Source organism: Lotus japonicus, chromosome 2, assembly GCF_012489685.1.
Source record: "Lotus japonicus ecotype B-129 chromosome 2, LjGifu_v1.2".
In the NCBI taxonomy this organism is placed as follows: Eukaryota; Viridiplantae; Streptophyta; class Magnoliopsida; order Fabales; family Fabaceae; genus Lotus; species Lotus japonicus.
The window spans coordinates 94,897,124-94,918,356 of NC_080042.1; the positions used below are offsets into that span (position 1 = coordinate 94,897,124).

The 21,233-nt window shown below is 34.4% G+C and overlaps 2 protein-coding genes, 1 long non-coding RNA gene and 1 other non-coding gene across 4 annotated transcripts; all 4 read left to right on the forward strand.

Annotated features, from left to right (window-relative positions):
• The first annotated feature begins 2,013 nt into the window (after positions 1 to 2,013).
• On the forward strand, positions 2,014 to 6,829 carry LOC130741402 (vacuole membrane protein KMS1). Its single transcript, XM_057594294.1, has 8 exons — positions 2,014 to 2,389; positions 2,625 to 2,836; positions 3,192 to 3,270; positions 3,525 to 3,824; positions 4,655 to 4,791; positions 5,437 to 5,553; positions 5,903 to 6,082; positions 6,276 to 6,829. Exons 1-8 carry the CDS (start codon positions 2,332 to 2,334, stop codon positions 6,453 to 6,455), a joined length of 1,263 nt encoding a protein of 420 aa, XP_057450277.1. The 5' UTR covers positions 2,014 to 2,331; the 3' UTR covers positions 6,456 to 6,829.
• Positions 6,830 to 7,416: 587 nt separating this feature from the next.
• On the forward strand, positions 7,417 to 12,577 carry LOC130741403 (phenylalanine--tRNA ligase alpha subunit, cytoplasmic-like). Its single transcript, XM_057594295.1, has 18 exons — positions 7,417 to 7,706; positions 7,795 to 7,917; positions 7,992 to 8,084; positions 8,284 to 8,340; positions 8,977 to 9,032; positions 9,136 to 9,228; positions 9,377 to 9,467; positions 10,113 to 10,150; positions 10,253 to 10,291; positions 10,498 to 10,574; positions 10,655 to 10,739; positions 10,849 to 10,945; positions 11,255 to 11,351; positions 11,611 to 11,682; positions 11,794 to 11,860; positions 11,950 to 12,075; positions 12,219 to 12,273; positions 12,398 to 12,577. The coding sequence occupies exons 1-18, from the start codon at positions 7,560 to 7,562 to the stop codon at positions 12,449 to 12,451; spliced, it is 1,467 nt and encodes a 488-aa protein (XP_057450278.1). The 5' UTR covers positions 7,417 to 7,559; the 3' UTR covers positions 12,452 to 12,577.
• A 949-nt stretch (positions 12,578 to 13,526) lies between these two features.
• Positions 13,527 to 13,598, forward strand: TRNAQ-CUG (transfer RNA glutamine (anticodon CUG)). Its single transcript has one exon. It is a non-coding gene; the product is annotated as a tRNA-Gln (tRNA).
• A 4,347-nt stretch (positions 13,599 to 17,945) lies between these two features.
• LOC130736025 (uncharacterized) lies at positions 17,946 to 20,758 on the forward strand. Its single transcript, XR_009018599.1, has 3 exons — positions 17,946 to 18,473; positions 20,060 to 20,190; positions 20,480 to 20,758. It is a non-coding gene; the product is annotated as an uncharacterized LOC130736025 (long non-coding RNA).
• The last annotated feature ends 475 nt before the right edge of the window (positions 20,759 to 21,233 follow it).

The following is a 21,233-nucleotide window of genomic DNA, read 5'->3' on the forward strand; positions in this document are numbered from 1 at the left end:
AGTATTTATTTTTTATATTGTCCTTATATTTAATACTCAATATTCAAAAGAAAATCATGTTTTCTAAAATTTTACTTGATTTTCAAGGTTGTATGTTTTAGGAAAGTTATTAAAAAAACTACAAATGTTTTCTGGTTACAAAAAAAAAAAAAAAACTACAAATGTATTCACACTAACAAATTTTAAAAATGTATTCATACTACTAAATTTTAAATATTTTTCTTAATTCCACACAGTGAAAGTAGTTTTTGTTTTTGATGAAATGTTCTCACATGTTTAGAAATTTATAATTTTTCTTTCAATATATGACTTTTTTGTGATTCAAATGTTTATATGTTCTCTCTTTCAAAAAAAAATGTTTATATGTTCTCACCTTTATGAAGGTATAATTTGCTTACTGCTCAACTAAAATTTTGTTGGTGTATTTTCTAATAAGAATATATAATGTATATTTTTTTATTTTTTTATCTTATTTTAGTCATTAGAGATATTAAATAATTATTTTGTTTTTATATAAGCAAAATAATTATTTTGTGAAACTTTTTTTATAGGCAAATGTTAGTGGTTAATTGTTAGTAAGTTAGAAAATCCCTTCAAAGTTCCCTTCCAGGATTCGAACCCTGGACCTTCCCCTCCCCACCCTTTTACAAATTGCATTGATATTATAAACTTGTAAATTATATATTGATTTTAAAAGGTCACTTTTAAAAGAAAATAACAACGGCTACAAATAGCAAAGCAAGAACCATCGTTGCTATCAAGACCTAGAAAACCATGGTCGGCCACTCAATGACCCCAAACCATGCATCTTCTACCCATAACGAACCATGGAAATAGCAAATGGCCTTAAATAATAGCTAGTGCTCAAGAAAAAATGTATCAAGAACACAGTTGGTAACCAAGTACATTATTTTGCCTTATGAACCCTACAAATATATAAGCGCTGTCACAATGTGAGCGCATTCTCTAATATAATCGCATGCTTCCTAATTAAATTCATGTTTCAAGAGGGAACTGTGCAATTCCATAGTTGATATAATGCTCGGGAATCAGGTAAGCTAGTAATGGCTATTGAAGGGTTCTTCTTACATTTGATGTTGGGATGAGCGAATTAGGGAATGATATGTTTGTTAGTCCTTGATTCTCGCTAACAGATAAGTAATTTTGAATGTGAACCGACTTACTAGGCCGAGGAATGAATATGATATGGCAGTCCACAACCCCAAGGCTTCGAGTAAAAGCTTTGGCGAAGGAGCCTTTGCATGTTGTCGTTGAACCGAAGATTTATAAAGAAGGTTTAAAAGACTTGTAAAATCTTTTTTCCATTCAGCTTTAATCTACTACTTAATGGGCTTCTGACTTGTGGAGCCTGTTTATGGTGCGAAGTCTCATGTCCCTTTGATCTTGCCATGTGTGAATCACAACCACCCATTCCTTACGACCACGTGGGGATGAGTGAGTCAATAGATTGATTTGTTAATTCGTGATTCCATTAACGACTAAGTGACTTCAAACCTAAACCCACCGATTAGGTCGAGGAATGAATATGAAGGTCCATACAGTAATTTAGGCCCTAGTATGCTTAAATTGTATACCATATTTCATCAAAACATAAGTCATCAAGAGGACCTCGAAAACCCACCAAAACACAAAAGCTAAGATGACTTAAGTCCCACCTCACATATACTCCCTTACTGCAAAATGGTGGTTACTTTAGTTTTTCACCCATCTTTCTAAATTGTTTTTTTTTTCATAGAAATTCACAAATTTTTATCACATATTCTTCAACATTTACCTTTATTTAATATTATCTCTTTGACATAATATTTTTTATTTTATCTTATCACAAAATTTACCAATTATTCAATAAAAAACTATCATTACGTCTGTTTAATTTAATTCAAACTTGAAATAAAAATATTATATTCAAATTATATAGCTCTTAACCCATCTATACGTTCAAAAAAAAATCCATGTATAAAAGAAAAAAGCGAGGTCTTAAACAACCTTAAACTACGGATATAGATTATCAAATAGGAGTATTAATTAAGGGTGCACTAGAGAAGAGAAGAAGGAAGAGTTTTGTTTGGCGTGTTCGATCGATCGATCGAATGAGCGTACGTAACAACCCCGTTGTTTACGCAAACCTCTGATTTTGGTCTTCTAGATCTGCAATCTTTCATTCCAACAACGTTTTCAAAATTTATTTCTCTGGTCGGTCGAATTTAAGCGAATCAGAGTAGAGTTTATCCATCTCATTTGAACCTGCAAACTTGGAGAGTAGAGTGCGCACCCACGAGGAAAGATTCGTTTTCTAGTATGTGAGCAGTAATGGGGTCTGTCAATATAGCACCTTCTTCTTCTGGGGGCGCTCACATCTCCATCTCAGGCTAGTTTTTTTTTATTTCCTATCATGTTCTGCTTGATTTTTGGATCTGTGAAATTCTAAATGGATTAGTGAAATCAAGATAATGCATTCACCTTAATTTGGAGTGTTAAATCCATTCAAAGGAGTTTTGGAGCAATATATTTATCATAATACTGTATGTTATGGTTAATTTCCTCAATTAGGTTATACAAGTTAGTTGTTACTATTATACGATTAATAGGTCTTTATTTTGTAGGGCTTCATGCGAAGCACCAACTGGAGCTACAAAATTTGACACTAACTACACAACCTTTCAAAACATTGAAATTCTCCACACTATCTGTGATTCAATACATAAAGAAAACTACATTGTATCTGTTGGCAAAAGGTGGATGGCTTATGCTTTTCAGTATCGCCGTAGGGACTATTGGCATTTTGCTCATGACCCTTGGTTGCCTCCATGAGAAGGTACTTTTATGTTTTTACTCAATAACTTTTAGTTCTTGATCAAAGCTTCCATGGGAAACAATTTTTTTGTAATTCTTTTTTGGCTATTATATTTGCATGCCATGTCATGCAGTAATTGTATAAAATTTGTAACCAGCCTAAGTGTTAATATTGGTATTTGATCATTGTGTGAAGATCAAGTTAATTAGAATCAGATTTTTTTGAGTCTGGAAACTATATGCGGAATTTTGTAATTTAATTTCTATTGTAATACACTGACATGTTAAGTAAACCTTTGAATTTTTTCCAGTTAGTTATTTTGTTCATTTTGTTTCGACACTCACGTGGAGTCTATAAATGCTTTTCTTTTTTGCAGCATCTTGAGGAGTTCCTTGAATACTTCCGCTTTGGATTGTGGTGGGTGGCCCTTGGGGTCGCGTCTTCAATTGGTCTCGGTGAGTAAAATAGGCATGCACCGAGAAAACTCTTCTTGGTTATGTAACCGTAGTATTATGATTGGTCCTATAGGTAGCTTGTGCTGTGTGATTTGAACCTAAAGAAAGCAAGTGCTTGCATTATGTAGATTTTCTACTTATGTGAGGAATTACTGATCCTTTGCTATCATCTTGATCATATGCCTTGTAGTCCATGAGTTTGCATTTTCCCTCTTATAGCTAAATTGTTCTCTTATCATTTTTATTTGGTTCAGGATCTGGATTGCACACATTTGTCCTGTATCTGGGTCCTCACATTGCACTGTTTACAATAAAAGCAATGCAATGTGGTCGAGTTGATTTGAAAAGTGCTCCATATGATACAATACAGTTGAAAAGAGGTCCTTCTTGGCTTGATAAAGACTGTTCTCTGTTTGGGCCACCATTATTCGAGTCAGTATATGGTTCACGGGTTCCCCTCAGCAGCATTTTACCTCAAGTCCAGGTGGAGGCTGTTTTATGGGGTTTAGGAACAGCAATAGGGGAGCTTCCTCCTTACTTTATCTCCAGGGCAGGTATGACGGGTCTAATCACATGCTACTCTCATTGTCTTCCATTAGCAAATAATCTGATTTTAGCACTGCATTACTGTTAAAATTTTTGTTAATTTGTCAATTGTGTTGTAACTTGGAGTCTATAGAAAACAGGAAAGAAGACATAAATAGGATTAAAACCTTCCGTCTCTTTCCTCTGACCCCAACCTTGTCTCTCCAATTACAAATTGACACATCATTTAAAATTTCCAAGTCAGATATCCATTAAGTTTAACTACAACTTAATGACGTCACCCATTTTTTGCTCTCCTTGGCATCTTTCGCTCTCCCTGGCGTCACCCATTTTTCCACCCACACCACCTCTTTGGAAGAGTTCTTCCCATAGATCTATCTTGACCAACTAATTATGACAAAAGGAAAAAGATTAAATCGAGCAGTGGCTGAAAACTTGGCCAAAGTATCAATGTGGCAAAATTATTCCCGTAAATATAATTGCTCAAGTGGCTGTGTAATATTCCACACAAAAAAAACTAACTTGCTGTTTTTCCAACAAAAAGATTAATCCTGGCTTCTGAATCTTTTCTCCTCATGGTTATCTACACAATGAGTCATGTTGCATAATGCATAGAACTTTAAAATGAATGAAACAACCAATCATGAGACTTTGTTATGCAAATAATATTATTGTTAGAAAGTTAGGATCCATCAACAAATGTTGAAGTAAATTAGGTAAAATGTAAGTATAGTGGACGAAAGAAATTGAAGAGAGACAATCTTATGAATGTATCCTACTGTTTGGTGCTTATTCATTAGTTTGTTTATAGATGATTCTAATGAAATTATTCATGCAGCACGCATGTCTGGGAGCAGAATGGATGCCATGGAAGAGTTAGATAGTGACGATAAAGGAGTCTTGAATCGAATCAAGTGCTGGTTTCTTTCACACTCGCAGCATTTGAATTTCTTTACCATTCTAGTACTTGCTTCGGTTAGTATGTACTTCATGTTTCATTTCTAGCATGGCCTTTTCCTCATTCTTAAATAGTTTATGCATTTTCTTCTGCAAAAATATTTGGTAGGATGTTATTGGTATTAGAGGCCTTTTGTCTATGGCAACTTTTTGAGCTGGTTTGTTAGCCTTGACTCAATCAGTAAACAGCTTATTCTTCTGAGTGTCAATTTTTTGCTACCTAAATGTGAATGTGCATTCTTGATTCATCACAATCATATAAGTATTTCCCTTTTTTTTCTTTGGGGGGGGGGGGGGGGAGGGTTCGAAAATGACCGTTACTTTTAGGCATGCAAGTAATTTTTTTTAGTTTAAGGTTGACTGGACAACTTATGCTGATTAGTTGAAATCTTTACCCAATTAGTAATTGCTGTTAAAGTTTCTTAATTGTGGTCCTGTGCATAGTAGCTTCATTGCTGTAACTGCTGTTCATTTATGAATATGTTTGCATCTTCACAATCCATAGTACATACACAAGTAATATTGCAATTATTTTGTTTCTGGGTGCTGTGCTGCATTTTTCAGTTTTGCCTGTTCTATCACTTTTAAATAAAGACATTAGATTTAGCATTTCTTTTATTTGCTTTAACATGTAAGCTTCTATTAACTGGATTTATATTTCAGGTGCCAAATCCTCTATTTGACCTTGCTGGAATTATGTGTGGACAATTTGGCATTCCATTTTGGAAATTTTTCCTCGCAACCTTGATTGGAAAGGCAGTGATTAAAACTCACATACAGGTTTGTACATGTTTTAGATTTCTCTTGTCCCTTTATCTTCTATTTTGCCCCTTTTAAGCCTTTCATTTGCTTTGCAACTTCTCCAAATGTTGACCAAGCATAATGGCATCAGGTGATCCATATGATCTCACTTAGTGGCATAAGACTTTTGTTGTTGTTGTTGTTGTTGCGGATGCCACCTGATCTTATTATTTAAATGTATTATCAGAATTGGAACCAAGTTGATCGTACTTGTAACCTCGGAGGACACAAAAATGGATGTTTACTCTTCAATAAAATAAGAAACCCTCTTAGGCACAATGCTAGTAAAAGTATTTGACTAACACTGCATATTATATACTTTCTGCAGACAGTTTTCATCATCTCAGTTTGCAACAATCAACTTCTTGACTGGATAGAAAATGAATTTATCTGGGTTCTCAGCCATATACCTGGCTTTGCATCTGTCTTGCCTACAGTAATTGCAAAACTCCATGCAATGAAAGATAAGTATCTGAAAGCACCCCATCCAGTTTCTCCAAATATTCAGGTACCCATTTACTGCAATGTAATGTCAAAATGTGTTTATCCTTGATCCTGCTTCTACTTTGATTAGAATGATAAGTTGCTAAATACTGACTAACAGCCTCAAAAAGTCTTGTTTATTTCTTAGATACATGTCCATTGATTGCGTCTTTGTTTTCTGGAAATTATTTCATTGTCATCATCATCACCATCTTCAGGGTAAAAAGTGGGATTTCTCGTTTGCTTCAATCTGGAATACTGTTGTGTGGCTCATGCTCATGAACTTCTTTGTCAAGATAGTGAATGCAACTGCGCAGACGTATCTGAAGAAACAACAGGAGAGAGAGCTGGCTGCCTTAACCAAAAAGTTCACCACATCAGATTCAGACACACAATGAAATGCTCATGTTCTTCTTGTGGTTCCATTTTTTTAGCTGTTCCACTTGTGAACAGAAAGTTGGAATTCAAATTACAGTTATTTCTCAAGTCCCCATGGTAAAGCTACTCTCGAAACAGGGCGCACCGGTCACTACATTAGTGAATATACACAACAGGCAACAAAAGTTGCCTTTTTGTTCAACCGTGTACCTTGGGGCAAACATTGTTTGGATTTCAAGATGTTAACCCCATTTAGCTAATGCTACAACAAAAATCCTATTCTTTTGCAATAGCAAAGACAAATGATTAGTTCCTTTATTTTTTCTAGCTAGTAAACTACAAACTGTTCTCTCTTATTTAGCATCATTCACTATCACTATCATTAGGCTTTAGTCATCTATGTCTCTGATTTTTTATTTTTTTGTTCTTGTTGTTGATCAACCTATATCTCTGATGCCTGGGTGATGTGAACTATGATACTTTTTCTTCTTAACAAATATTTGAAATATGTTCAATGGCAAATAATTAGAGAATGGAGAGATATGATAGTGAAAAAAAAAATGCACGTAAAAGTTGAAGCAACAAATAACAAACTAGTAAGTAGCTCGGACAATGCATGGATTTTTTTTTTGAAAATTTTAACTAAATACATGGTTTGATATATTCGGGGTTAAATAAATAAATTTAATGTGAAATATATATATATATATATATATATATATATTATCGAAAAGATAAATTGCATTCTTTAAGGATGAATTTCTGTCATTTTCAAAAAAATTATGAATCTCTGAACCTCTTTTATTTAACTCATATGTTCTCTATAGTCCTTACCATTTGAGCTATCATTCGGAGACAATGTGATACATTTTTCTCAAAATAAAATAGTTAATCATTAATCATTAATATTTTAAAAATAGATATCTGATCATAAAATTTAACATAGTTTGTTAAGAATATTATTGATAAGATACATGTTTTCCAAAGATGTAACTGAAAAAAAAACTTTTTGCTAAACCCTGAAATCGCACAATCTCTCCCAAACTCTCACATTCTCACAACCTTGCATCTCTCGCCGCCGCCAACCGCCGCCATTACCGGTACTTGCACATCTTAGGGCTCAAATGGCGGAAGAGGCGGTATTGAGTTACCTGGAAAACAACAAAGAAATCTCTGATTCTGGTGAGTTTGCTGCTGAACGTGGCCTTGACCACAATGAAATTGTGAACGTCATCAAGAGCCTTCATGGTTTCAGATACGTCGATGCTGAGGTTGGTAATTCACCGCATCACTCACATCGTCTTCTTCAGTTAATTGGAATTGGAAATGGTGTTGAATTGCGTGGTTTTTTGTGGACAGGATATTAAGCGAGAGACATGGGTGCTCACTGATGAGGGAAACACATATACTACTGTGGGATCCCCTGAGGCGCAGCTCATGTTGGCAATACCACCAGAGGGTATCTCAAGAGATGAACTTCAGGTGATTTTGACACTCCTTTGATCTGCACGACTGCACCCAATGCTGAATTTGTAATTTATTTTTACTGATTGCAGAAAAAACTGGGTCCGTCGATTTTTAAGATAGCTTGTGCTCAGGCTGCAAAGAACAAATGGGTGGAGATGGGGAAGCAGCTCATAACTAGGAGGGTATGTAATGAATCTAATGTTAATGTTCCAGTCTTGACATTGTAAAAGATGAGATACTATGTTGTTTTGCTCATCAATTCAGTGTTAGAATATTTTGTTTTGTTGGGGATGTGTGTGTCCATTTGGATTAAGTCATTATGTTTTGGAGATTCAAGCGTGAATGATGAAGTATTTCTTATAAGCTGAATCCTTGCTGCAGGTCGAGCATGTGGATGACAGGGTTAAAGACCTGCTTCTTAAAATACAACAAGGACAGGTGTGTACTAGTATGAATGTTTTTCAGTAAATTTTTAATTCTGTTTGAGAGGAAGCAACTGGAGAAGGACTGCAGATCCTTACCCGTTTTACATTCAACTGATAAATTTTAGCCTTCTACTCATGTAATGTTTCAGTCTAAGTTCAATAGGAAATTATGAGCTCACTCCTTCCAGTCTTTTACTTCACACACACATCCATTTGGTAATATGCACTTGCTTATTGGGGCTGACAACAGGGTAGTTTTGTTAGTTGTCATCAATCTTTTTTGAATGCTGTGTTTCGGTTATTTGCTCTTAAGCTAGGTCTTGGGTAGTAGGGTTTGTAATGATACTTTTGGTAAAATAGCAAGGTTTTGTATGGAGCACAGATTCAACTCTACATGTGAGACAGTTATAGGAAGTGGAAAGGGGCCAAGAGGGATTTTGAGATGTTTCATTTACCTGCACTTTTGTTTGTGGGTCAGTGGGTGATAGGTAGAGAGTTCTAGGGACAACTATTTATTAGGAGGGGTTGTTGTTCTTGACCTTTTTGTTTCCCCCTCATGTTTTTATGGGTTACGTGCCCGTTTTCTTGATCAGTTTTCCTTGTGAAATTACATAGCTCATTAAAAGTTTACCTTATGTTGCAAATGCAGGGCATTGGATCAGATGATATCAAAGCACTCAAAACAAGAAAGCTTATTGTTCCACAGTAATAAAAACTTCACCTGATTTTGCAGATATACTGAATGTGCTTGAAATAACTTTGACTATTCTTTTATTATTGAAATTATTCCCGATATCTTACAATGTAGGACATGGAAAGGTTACTCAGTGAAAAAGGGTCCTAACTATGCTCCAAAGAGAAAGAAGGTTGTCACGGATTTGACGCGAGATAATTTTCAGAGGTATTTTTTTCTTAAACTGAATGTAAACTGGAATAAGAGAGGGGTTGGGGGGTTAATTTATTCAAGCTTTTGCTTTGTGTAACATATTTAGTGGATTTGTGACATCATATCCTAAGAACTCTAACTACAATGCATTACTTTGTGACAGTGGTGAATGGAAGGAATTAGAGTTCAAAGAGTACAATTACAGTGCTAAAGGTCAACCTCTAGAGAGTGGCCATCTTCATCCATTGCTGAAGGCAAGCAGATATATCCCGTCCCTTCTTCCTCTCCCCAACACCATAGAATAGTAATTACCTTATGGTATTTTAGATTAAATGAATATCGAAGTAGTACACTATAGAAACTATATTTACAATTACCAAAATCCATATTCAGGAAATTAAGTGAAAGCATGACTATTTTGACACAGAAAGTGTTTTATAACACTTTTGATTTCTGTTCCTTGTTATGCATTTTTTGAGCAATTTTTATGTGCACTTTACTATAATGTATTATGATTTTAATTATGGTATTGTCTTTTTTCAAATATAAAGATCTCTACGTCTCTACCTATCTCATTTTTTGCTGCCAATCGTTGCTTAGTTATTCCCGAGCCTGGATAGAAGAGGGAAATTCTGTTAGATATTCAACAGCTAACATAAAATTTTGTCAGCTCTCTATGATGTGTACCAACAATTTGAATGCTTTATATCCAAAATTTGTTTTCTGATAGAACAATAGTGTGTTTGGTCAGTGCAGTTGACCTCATGGAAAATATCAGACTTGTTATTTTTGTTGATTATTTTTCTTTTACCACTCCCAAAAATGAAAAGAAAAAGAAAAGAAGATTGATGATACACTGTGTATTTATTTAATACTTCTGGAAATCTCTTCATATTCAGGTACGGGCTCAACTGAAACAGATTTTCCTCTGCATGGGGTGAGTACAATCTGTGTTATGCAGGACCCTGATGATTTTATGGTAAATGATTGTTTCAACCTTCCAAGTTTAACATTTTGTAACGATAATCTGCTGCTGCAGATTTGAAGAGATGCCGACAAATAATTTTGTTGAGAGCAGGTACTTGTTGTTTCCATATCAATAACATCCAAATCATTTTGCTAATCTGCATGATCCTTTTATTCTTGCTTATATATATGTTATTTATAAGTTTATCATTAAAAGCATTGAAGTACAGCAAATTATACTCGTGTATATGGAAAGTAGCTGCGCATGTTCGCTTTCACTTTAAAGCTAACTTCACATCTGAATGATTTAATCGGCAGCTTCTGGAACTTTGATGCCTTGTTCCAGCCCCAGCAACACCCAGCCCGTGATTCGCATGACACATTTTTTTTGGAAGGTTGGTAAAACCTTGATTTCTTCCAGGCTAGTCTAGTCTTCTGTGTTTCCATCTTGACTATATGTGACACGTATCTGCAGCTCCTTCAACAACAAAAGAACTGCCTGAAGATTATGTTCAGCGTGTGCAACAAGTTCACGAATCTGGTGGTTATGGGTCCAGGGGGTATGAGCTTGAGCACCCTCTATGCACTTTTAGCTTAGGCTATTTAATTATAGACAGATAAGTTGCATACTATTTTCTGAGGGAAACCTTACAATTTATTCCTTGGTAGGTATGCATATATCTGGAAAAGAGAGGAAGCAAATAAAAATCTCTTGCGGACCCACACAACTGCTGTTTCCTCCCGGATGCTTTACCAGCTGGCACAGGTGTGCATCTTTACATGATTTTTTTTCGGTATAATGTTCTTTTGGTTGCATATGATTGTGTGGTGCTTGGTGCCATTGGGCCTCCTTCTATTCTATTTTTTTCTGTATTATTTACATTTAATGATTGAAATTTCTAAGTAATGTATTTTCATATGTTTAAGCTGGAATGCTGGATTAAGAAATTTTACTGTGACACTCTGTATTCTACTTTTTACTTGTCTCTCCTTCCACACCAATAAGTGATTATACTTTCCAAGTTCTTGCTCTGAATTACAGTTTGTATCCTTCTATCTCCCCATTTTAATGCAGAAACCATTCTCTCCAAAAAAATATTTCTCCATAGATCGTGTGTTCAGAAATGAAGCAGTTGATCGGACACATCTTGCTGAGTTCCACCAGATAGAAGGTATGTGAGAGCTAGTAAGTTACTGGGCTTGGGATTTAGTTCATTTCAAATTGTTTTGCGAATGGTGAACATTTCACATTTGATGGTCCTATTACAATTTTTATTTCACGTTATGGTAAAGAAGGGGTTGGGGGCATTAATATTATTGGTATAGAGTTCAGCTTCTGCTTTGGTTTAACCTACCAGGGGTTTTAATCTCAATTAAAATTTGTCAAAATATTCTGAATTTTTAGGTCTCATGTTTTGCACTTTGATTCAGGCCTTGTATGCGATAGAGGGCTCACACTTTGTGACTTAATAGGAGTTCTACATGATTTTTTCTCACGCATGGGTAATGCTCTCTTATGCCGAAATACTTTGTATGGTTTAAATGTTGAATGCAAGTTGGGAACTTAATTAATATGTTATTGATCTTAGCTAAAAACTTTGTTCTTGAGTTCAGGAATGACCAAGCTGAAGTTCAAACCTGCTTACAATCCATATACCGAACCTAGCATGGAGATTTTCAGGTGAGTCTTTCTGTAATGAATATTTGTTATCTTTTGTTCCTTATCTTGATATCCTGAGATTTGATGTATTAATCAAGTACTCTTATTAGTTATCATGAAGGGTTTAAAAAATGGGTAGAGGTAGGAAACTCTGGCATGTTTAGACCTGAAATGTTGCAACCAATGGGTCTTCCTGAAGATGTCCAAGTTATTGCATGGGGACTTTCCCTTGAAAGGTGAGGAAAAAAAAACTTAGTTTTTGCTGAGAATAAAATGAATTGTTTTGTCAAATGCAATTTCTTGTTACAAAATTCTGTTAAAATCTAATGGAACTATGGGAGAAGTGCAGTTTTTAACTTGTTATTTTACATGGAAACAGACCAACGATGATACTATATGGGATAGATAACATCAGGGATCTCTTTGGACACAAGGTATGGCTAAAATGATTATAAAGATGGAGCTATGTGGCAACTCTGTCATTATTATTCTTAAAATTAAAATAGTTATGTGTTATTGTTCTAAGCCATGTTTTTTAATTTTTTTTCTTTTTTGCAGGTGGATCTTGGCCTAATAAAGAAAAATCCTATATGTCGTCTTGGAATTGACTAGAATGATCGGTTCATGTCTATTGTCATTTATAAATTGTCTCTTAAGATAAAAACCAGTTGATTGGTTCAATTTCTGTAAGAAGAATTTTGATATTGAAAGAAAAAATTACGCCCATATTTGAAGGTACCTTGTGGTAATTGCCTTTTTCTTTTGGCTTGGAAAAATTTATGATATGGTAAAGTTACCTCATTCCAAAAATAAGATATAATGAAGAAAAATACTAAAATGAACATGTAACAAAAATGAACATAGTAGTCTCGAAGAAATAGTATCATGGCTACCGGCTATGAGGATATCTTGAAAAATCAGAAAAAAAAAGAACATAATAGCAAGTAGTACATGTTCAATTAGTGTGTTGTGAGCATGTACCTCAAACAATCCTAGAGATTGCAACAAGTACAAGGTCAGGTCTCCAAAGCTCTACCTAGCTGTTGGGTTGGAGAAGTGGGGAGAGGAGCATTGAAGGTAAAGGTTGTACTATTTTTGACAGAAGCATATCTTTTTCTTCTTGTTTGCTGAAGGATGGTCAAGGTCATGAATGAAAGAGATGATATGGTGATGGGAATTTGCAATGGATAAGGGTTTGCACTTAATAGTTAGCTCGTTTGATCAAAATAGTAATATTCACTATTTACTATTTAGTGAGGAGAATAATGATAGTACAATACAATGTGATGAAAGTATTTGTTTCACTTTTTTTTGCACTTTAATATATTTGAAATCAATTCGTAAATTTGTAATGTTTAACTTCGAAGTATTGATTTCTCCATCAATGGTCTTAATTGTTTATTTTTCCTTATTAGATTTTTTTTACTTTAAAGAAGTAAAATCTAATATGTAACAGATGAGCGATAAAAGTTAGAAGTAATTGTGAATGAGTCGGTCGAGTGGGTACTTCATTATCTAAAATATTATAATGAAATTGACTCTAACTCTTAAGTAAAATTATCAGCTTTAAGCCTTAAGGTAACTTATTAATTTTTTCCAAACATAACTATAGGAGGAAAGGGACGAAGCGCTGAGGAAAATGTAATGAATTGTAGATATATATTGATCCGAACAGAGAAAGCAATAAGGTCCTATGGTCTAGTGGTCAGGACATTGGACTCTGAATCCAGTAACCCGAGTTCAAATCTCGGTAGGACCTTTTTTTCAACTTTGTGGTTTATTTTGAGTTCCCATGTGTACGACGACGGTATATAGTTTTCGACCAAGAAAAACAGCAATAGCTTCCGTGGTCGTTTTGTTTTGATCTTCATTCTTTGTCATTGGACTTTTTTTTGGTCAATTATGTCATTGGACTTTGATAGATCAATTCCTTAATTACGGAGATTTTTTTTTTTGTCAAATTGAAATACATTAGTGAAATAGAGCAATTTTATTTGGGCTAGGCTATGTCCACGTTTTTCTTTGGTTAACCTATGTAGTGTATGTAGGTGCAGCTCATTCTGTGTGCTTCAGGCCAAAAATATCACATCCGACCATAATCGAGTAGATAGTTTTCATCCACTATACGGTAGAATGCTTGAGTTGAGTCAGTTTCAGGTTAGACGATTAAATAGTTGTGTCGGGTGGGTTGAGCCTTCACATCACCCGTCGTCTACTTCAAAAGCGAGGTCCACTTCTCCACACTATTTGGGCCAGGCTCTATAAATAATTTTAGTATTTCAGGATGGATTAGAAATATCAATTAGATATTAAGTTAATATTAAAAATCCGAACTTTATATTTTAAGCAAGTCAAGTATAAGTTTTAAAATTCACATGTTATTCAAATCAACCTTGATTTTTTCACGTGTAAAACCTAAGAAGTCAATTTTATTTGTTTACACTCCAACATTATATTATTTTAATTCCCATATATATATATATATATTGGATAAGTATAACTATGTTGAATAAATTGGTAAAGACATGTCAATTTTTTCGTAAAAGATTTAGCGTTTAATTCTGGCTGCCGATGTGAAGATTTTGTTGGTAAATAATATTGGATTTGTAAATGATTAGTCCGTAATAATAAACGGAATAGTCTCATCTAAACTTTTATTAAAAAAAATGTCACATCAGATTAGGTTTGACTTTTAAAATACATTATATGTTCATTGCTGAAAAATGTATGATACTTCAAATATCACGTTTTTTACATTAGGCAACTCTTCACATAATATTTTAAGTACTAAAACTTATCATGTTATTTATAGTTATAATTAAAATCTTTGCAATTTGATCAACGGAATGCAACATATGTGATATGTATGTTAGACCCTCAAAATAAATATAGTAGTATATTCTAATTATTTTGGGGCAGGTGCATGCACTGTTTGCCCTTTGCAAATATGACCAATGAGCAGATTGAATACTCAAAGCCAAAAGTGAACATAGTTGAATATCTCGGACATTTGATTGGTTCATATGGTGAGTGCCATTGCCATACATTCTTGCAATTTCAGAAAGGATCCCATGCATGATGAATTTAACCTTATCCAAATGTGTTGACACTTGACAGTTTATTTAAGATAGAGCCAAAATGTGTGGATGAATAATGAGATGACAGTTTTTTTCTTTTTGATAGGCAGAATAATGAAATGACAGTGAAAACGAGTACGGTCCATTAATTGATCTGAAAAAGTTACCCATACTTTTGGGGAGCAACTGCATTATTTATCCGTGTCCTCCTCCTTTTCATTAAGGCTTTCATTAAACTCAAGCCCTATTCTCGTGAACAATATTTGCATGTTTTGACTAATTTAGTTTGTACCAATACTTTTTTATTGGCATTTGCCTTTACAGTTATGATCCTCCTCCTTATCCGAAATGTACATCTCAACTCTTCACAGATTCAAATAATGCTAACATTGCATGTTTTGGACTAGGAATTTCTATAGGTCAATTTTGAGGACTCCAACTAAGACAATGCCTCTTTGCAAGCGTAGCCTCTTTTCTGTGGAAATTTTGTGATAGTGGTTTCCACGTCGTTATTTGCTATGAAAATTGAAAACTAAAAGCGCAAATTGATTTAGAATAGTATAAAAACGGTTGTTAAGTCAAAAGACTCAACCGCCCTCTTCCCAGGGTCCGGTCCGGTGTGAATCCCCAAACTTGTGTCACACTGTGTGAGTCTTAATTAGAGCACATGCATTCCAATTTATGGAAAAATATCATAAATATTTTAAAAAATTATTCAGCAGTTTTCATTTTCAAGAGATTAAGAAAATGGCAAAACTTACCTACAGACTACAGTACCATATATATGGTTATCCAATTAAAATATAACATATGTATATATACTAGACTTTTAATTATTTTTTACAGCCAACATCTCACGAGGATGCAGAAAACCCTATCGATGATGATGCTTAATTCTCTGGCGATGTCATTGTTGTCCTTAGCTCGTGATGAGCTTCCTTCCTCATGGAGGAAGCCAGTCATAACTGTAATTAAAGTGAATTTCGACGTTGCGCTATCTAACTTGCGAGTGGCTAGATTCAGTATTTGGATGCATAGCCCTACAACCACGCATGGAGATCATGGCTACAACACCTGCTTTTTTGGTGGCAGCTCTTTCTTCTTTGCTTGCGCCAGCTGCTGCTTTTCGTTGGATCATCTCTTTGGCTTTAGAGCTTTGTTTCAAACGAGTCTGTTTTGAAACTATTTGCTTGAGATTGTTTTAGACTTGGATCAAAGCGAATGAGTGTAGTTTTTATATGTTTTCCATTCTTGGAGATTATAGAGGGTTGGCATCGACTTTTGTTTCTTTCCATCGTACATTTGTTTGTAGAACTAATAATAGTGTGACAGATTATATGCTTAGATCTCTATGCGCTTTCCCAATTTGTTTTAGATTGAGAAAGCTTTTCCAAAGCTATTATTCATCAGAATGATGTATTAATATCTGGGCCAATTTGATTTTGGTTTGAATGAATGCATTTTTATCACATAAATGTTTATTTAAATAAGTTAGTTTTTCAAATTATTAAAATAAACTCGCTATAATAGAACTTATTTTGACCCTCTACAACATTATTATTGTGATATTAGTGTCAGTCGACAGACCCCTAGATAAGGTTTATCCACTGGACGCGTTTAATTATAAGCATTGCGTGTGTTCCAATTTTACTGTCGGTGTGTTGGTTAGTACTAACTATTTTTGTTGCTACAATCTGTTGTAGGCGAGGCAAGGTGAAAATTGGAAATTAGTAATAGCTAGAAAATAAATAATTAAGAGAAAAAATTGAGAAACCAAATAAATAGGATTTTCTATTATTTTATTTATTAAGAATCTCCGCGTTTCTAGATGACCATACCAAACATGGTCACGCACCGCACGTTTTACCCTTTTAGGTGAAAGATGGTATCACGTCATCACCATGTGAAAGCAATTAGAATCCTTTGAATATTATGAGTCGATTCTCCACGTCATATGCTAGAGAATTATTTGGTTGGAGAAAATAACATAAAAAGGAAAACTAAAAAATTATGTGTTGAATGTAAGTTTTTTTTGGATAAACCAAATTGCATTAATAGGCACAAGGGGTGCCACTGTGCCAGTGATGAATGTAAGTGAAAAAGAAGAAATTGATGAATAGAAATGTGTAAATAAAGTGGGAAATAATAGGATTATAATGAATTATTGTCATTAATTATGTTTTTTTTTCCAACTATCCATAATGCTATGCATTACTTATGTTATGTTGATACTCCATTAAAAAAATGAGATTTTGGATTCTCACTTCTCTTACAGCTAGCTTAATTTCCGCACTCTTATGCTTTGCTTAAATAAATAGCATCAATAATTAAACCATGTAATTAATTTGTAAAGCCGTTCATTTTGTTCTTTTGGAAGACAGGTTTGTCCTTATTCCTTTTCTAAACAATACAACAATATTAGCAGAGTATGCATGTAGGGATGGTAATGGGTCTCGGACCCATAGGTTACCCGCAAAAAATACTCACTATGGGTAGGGTAAAAACTCGCTATATGGGTATGGGGTTGGGTATGGGTAATTACCCGCAAAAAGTATTGGGTATGGGTGCGGGTATGAGTACTATAGTACCCAACCCGCCCCATACCCGCACACATATATTATTATTATTATTATTATTATTATTATATGAACAAATTAATTTAAACTATAGCTTTCAAACTTACTTATTTTAAAAAATAGGTGAATATTTAAAATATTCATAATCATTGCTAATTTACTCCCACTTATTTTTAAAATTAGTAAGTTAACAACCTACAATTTTAGGACTATATTATAAATCCAAAATAAAAAATTAAGTTATATCTTTCTTGCTTATTCGTTCTAAAAAAAATATTCTTAGTTGAATGATTTTATTTGTTACGTAGATAATCTTTTGTATATATATTAGTGTTTTTTATTTAAAAAGTTAGTTGTATTTTTTGTTTTCTATTAACAAAAACAGTGAAAAATATTTTGGTTAGCTAAATTGCGGGTAATGGGCACGAGTACGGGCATTTAGGTACCCAGAGGGTACCACTACCACAAAAAGGGGGTTGGGCAGCAGCTATGGGGTAGCGGTTCAATGTTAGTGCTGCCCAAGTGTTATAAAAAAAAAAATTACATAAAAGCAACAATTTTTAAAATTAAAAAAAATATAAAAACTCTATCTTATATGGAACCGCTACCCAAGTTGCAATTCTGGTTGTTAGGGAGCTGTTAATTGAACCACTACCCAAGTTAATATATTTTTCCCTAAATTAAATTTCACAAAACCCTAACCGTGAATCCCTTTTCTCTTCCCTCACTCGACTGCACGCTGCAAACCTTGCTCCCTTGTAACCTCTCCCCATCTGAACCACAATCCTCCGCTGCTAGTCCACTTTTCTCAACCCTTGCTCGATGCCGTAACTCTTCCTTGCTGTTGTAACTGTCGCACATTCTGCAGGTGTTTCCTTCACTTCCGCCAGTGCTCGACGCTCGACACAAGCTCGACAGTCCGCCGGCAGCGCACCCACCACACCAGAGGCTCCCCTTCAACGACTCTTCCTCTGTGATAAGGTCAGTTTTTTTCTTGTTCAGTTTTCTTCCTCGCCTGCTGTATGTTCCCTATTTTCTTTGAAAGAAGATGGGAGTTTCAATTTCCATCTGTGGGTCTTGTAAAATTGTGAAATATGACTGATCAAGGTTGTTTGTGTGTTGAAAAGAACATTGACTCAAATTGAATATTTATTATTGTTAGAATTTTACAAAGGAAACAACCTAAATGTTCTTGCTGGTGTTTTTTGGTGTGGTGACATCAAAAGTGTTGTGTTGTGTTCTGGTTTGTGTCTCTAAGCTGGCCAATTCAAATTGGGGCTGAATGCTATTTGGTTTTGTAGTTTTTTAAATGCTTTTCTTTTCATCTTGGGTAATCTAGCCTTTAGTTTCTAGGAGTTTTATCTTTAGCAGATATATGGCTTTGTAATTTGGGGGTCTAAAACTTGTTAAGTTTTTTGGAGGGCTGTTACTGTTTTCTTCTGCATAATTCTGAGGCAGATGCAGATACCTTGCGGATTGGTAATTTGAAGGCCCTTATGTTTCCTTAAGTTTCTTTCATTTTTCATCAATTGATTGGAGTTCAAATTCTCTTGTCTGTTTGGGATCCCTGTAGTTACAGCCATGGTATTCTCTCTTTTTGGACCAGAATTGAAGACAGTGAGGCCTTGGTGTGTGTCGTTGCTGCACTGAATTTTACCACATAGATCTTCTAGTTTTTTGTTGGTTTACAAGCTGCTACCTGCAATTCTAACTTTCACTACTTGGTCTCGTGGTTTGGGTTTTGGAAGGTTATAAGCTTTGTTTATTTGCATTGGTCTTAGTTATTATATGACCTTGCTCTGTTCTGTTTTTTACTCTGTTCTGTCCAGTTCTTTTTCTTTTCCTCTCTCTTTATATGTATATGGGATTGAAGTACCCCTTATACTCCCTTCAATGAATTTGTTATCTTTGGTGATAAAAAAAAAAAATTCATCCTACTTGCGCGTACTTCCTCAAGGTTGAACGATTTGAAAAGTGAAGGTTCAAATATGCTTTCTTTTTCTGATGAAAAACTTTACTTAAATATACACACACACAGTGCTAGCTAAAAAGCTTTGTGAATGCCACATTGTTCTGATGTGTCTTCATTTTTGGGGGGTTTACAGATACTCTTTCATATAATGCCTTGTAACATTGGCTTTCAGCTGAAATTAAGTTAACTTTGCTCAAAAAAATAATGGCATGTTTATAAATTCCTCTGTCACTGCAAGGATAAGTCTTATACAAAAATGCTAGATGCCTTTAAATTCCTTTTTGACTAGGATGGATCTTTGGTAGTGCGGTTGTAATTTTGGCTTCAACCATTATAGTAACAAGTTTTCTTGGTAAAAACTGTAGGGACTTAATGCATGTCAAAGTCATAACTTATGTAGCTTTTGAAGGGAGAGAAAATTTGTATATAACTTTTAACTTATAGATGCATTCTATTTTAGTGCATTTTCAGACTTAAGAGGAATATCAAATTTTTCTATTGAATTTGTGGAGACCAAAAAAGGATGTGTGCATGTTGAAGGATGTCTTCCATTTTGAGATGATGTCTTGATTCCTTTTTCACTTATGCTTTGTAGTTCATGCTCGAAGACTACAATCCTTGAAGGCACTTACATATTCTCCTTCAACCAACTCTGAAATTTTCTCCAGATTGTATAAAATTGTATTTGGGATACTAGAGAAGGTTCGTGCTTTCCTACTAGAGAAGGTTCGTGCTTTCTATGTATATTAGATATGGACTTTCGCACATTTATTTTATTTTTCCTGTATCTATGAAAATTTAATTGGTTTATGATGTTTAGTCATGGCTTCTACCTAAGAGTTCTATTGGCTGATATATAAAGGAATTGGAGAAATTCATTATTTGGATAAAATTTTGTACCTTCGTTCCTTGAAATTAAAAAAACTAGATTATTATAGTATATGGGCATTCTTCAGATTTTCAGGTCGGTGATACTCTGCAATTTTCAGAAAGTTATTTTGTTTCCGATTTTCAGGTTGGTGATACTCCACAAAAGAAAAAGAAAGGCATACTTGGTGCTAAAGGTGTGATAAAGAAGTAAGATCATGGCTTTGAAGCTTTCTTTCTTTTATCCTTATATACATGTTTCCTACTGGTTTTGTCTCTCCTCTTATTTCTTTTTTAGTGTTTTTTTTTTGAAAGAAAGAATTGTATATTGAAGAAAACTTGTTAACACTCCTGATATTCGAGAGATCTAAGCCTTTGCTACTGTGAAGGAAGACTAATTGCAAGGAATGAAAGGTGATTGATTTTTATATATCTTTATCTAATCTAAATAATTCTATCAGAGATGTTTTTGATACCAGAAAAAGAAAATAGTCTGCTGTTGAATGGAAGTTCTATGTTGCCTTTGCTACTGTGAAGGAAGACTAATTGCAAGGAAACAAGTTCACTGGTTGTTTCATTTGGAGAAATGGTAATAGACTATGCCTACCATGAGAGGAATGTCACTGACAATGTAGTTGTTGGTATCTAGTTTCGAGGATCTCAGATCTATGGAATTTGTTTTGGTGGACGATTTTTAATTAATTCGGTTGCTAGGTGTAGTTTACAATCAATGTCTGCTTATTTAGTTTATGGGTAGAATTTATTTGAGATTTCAGAACTATGAAATTTGTTATGGTTTTAGCAATTATATGGATTGAGTATCAACTGTGAAATTAGTAATATTGCTCTAATTTATTGGTTTCTTTTGTCAAAAAATGAATTTATTGGTTTCTGTTAAAAAA

What these genes read in the sequence shown, in the direction of transcription:
- LOC130741402 (XM_057594294.1), top strand. Translation starts at nt 2,332, where the DNA reads ATGGGGTCTGTCAATATAGCACCTTCTTCTTCTGGGGGCGCTCACATC. An exon ending in TTGGTTGCCTCCATGAGAAG is followed by an intron (nt 2,837 to 3,191) that starts GTACTTTTATGT and finishes TCTTTTTTGCAG; the next exon opens with CATCTTGAGGAGTTCCTTGA. An exon ending in TTACTTTATCTCCAGGGCAG is followed by an intron (nt 3,825 to 4,654) that starts GTATGACGGGTC and finishes TTATTCATGCAG; the next exon opens with CACGCATGTCTGGGAGCAGA.
- LOC130741403 (XM_057594295.1), top strand. Translation starts at nt 7,560, where the DNA reads ATGGCGGAAGAGGCGGTATTGAGTTACCTGGAAAACAACAAAGAAATC. An exon ending in TCAGATACGTCGATGCTGAG is followed by an intron (nt 7,707 to 7,794) that starts GTTGGTAATTCA and finishes TTTTGTGGACAG; the next exon opens with GATATTAAGCGAGAGACATG. An exon ending in TGCTTTACCAGCTGGCACAG is followed by an intron (nt 10,946 to 11,254) that starts GTGTGCATCTTT and finishes ATTTTAATGCAG; the next exon opens with AAACCATTCTCTCCAAAAAA.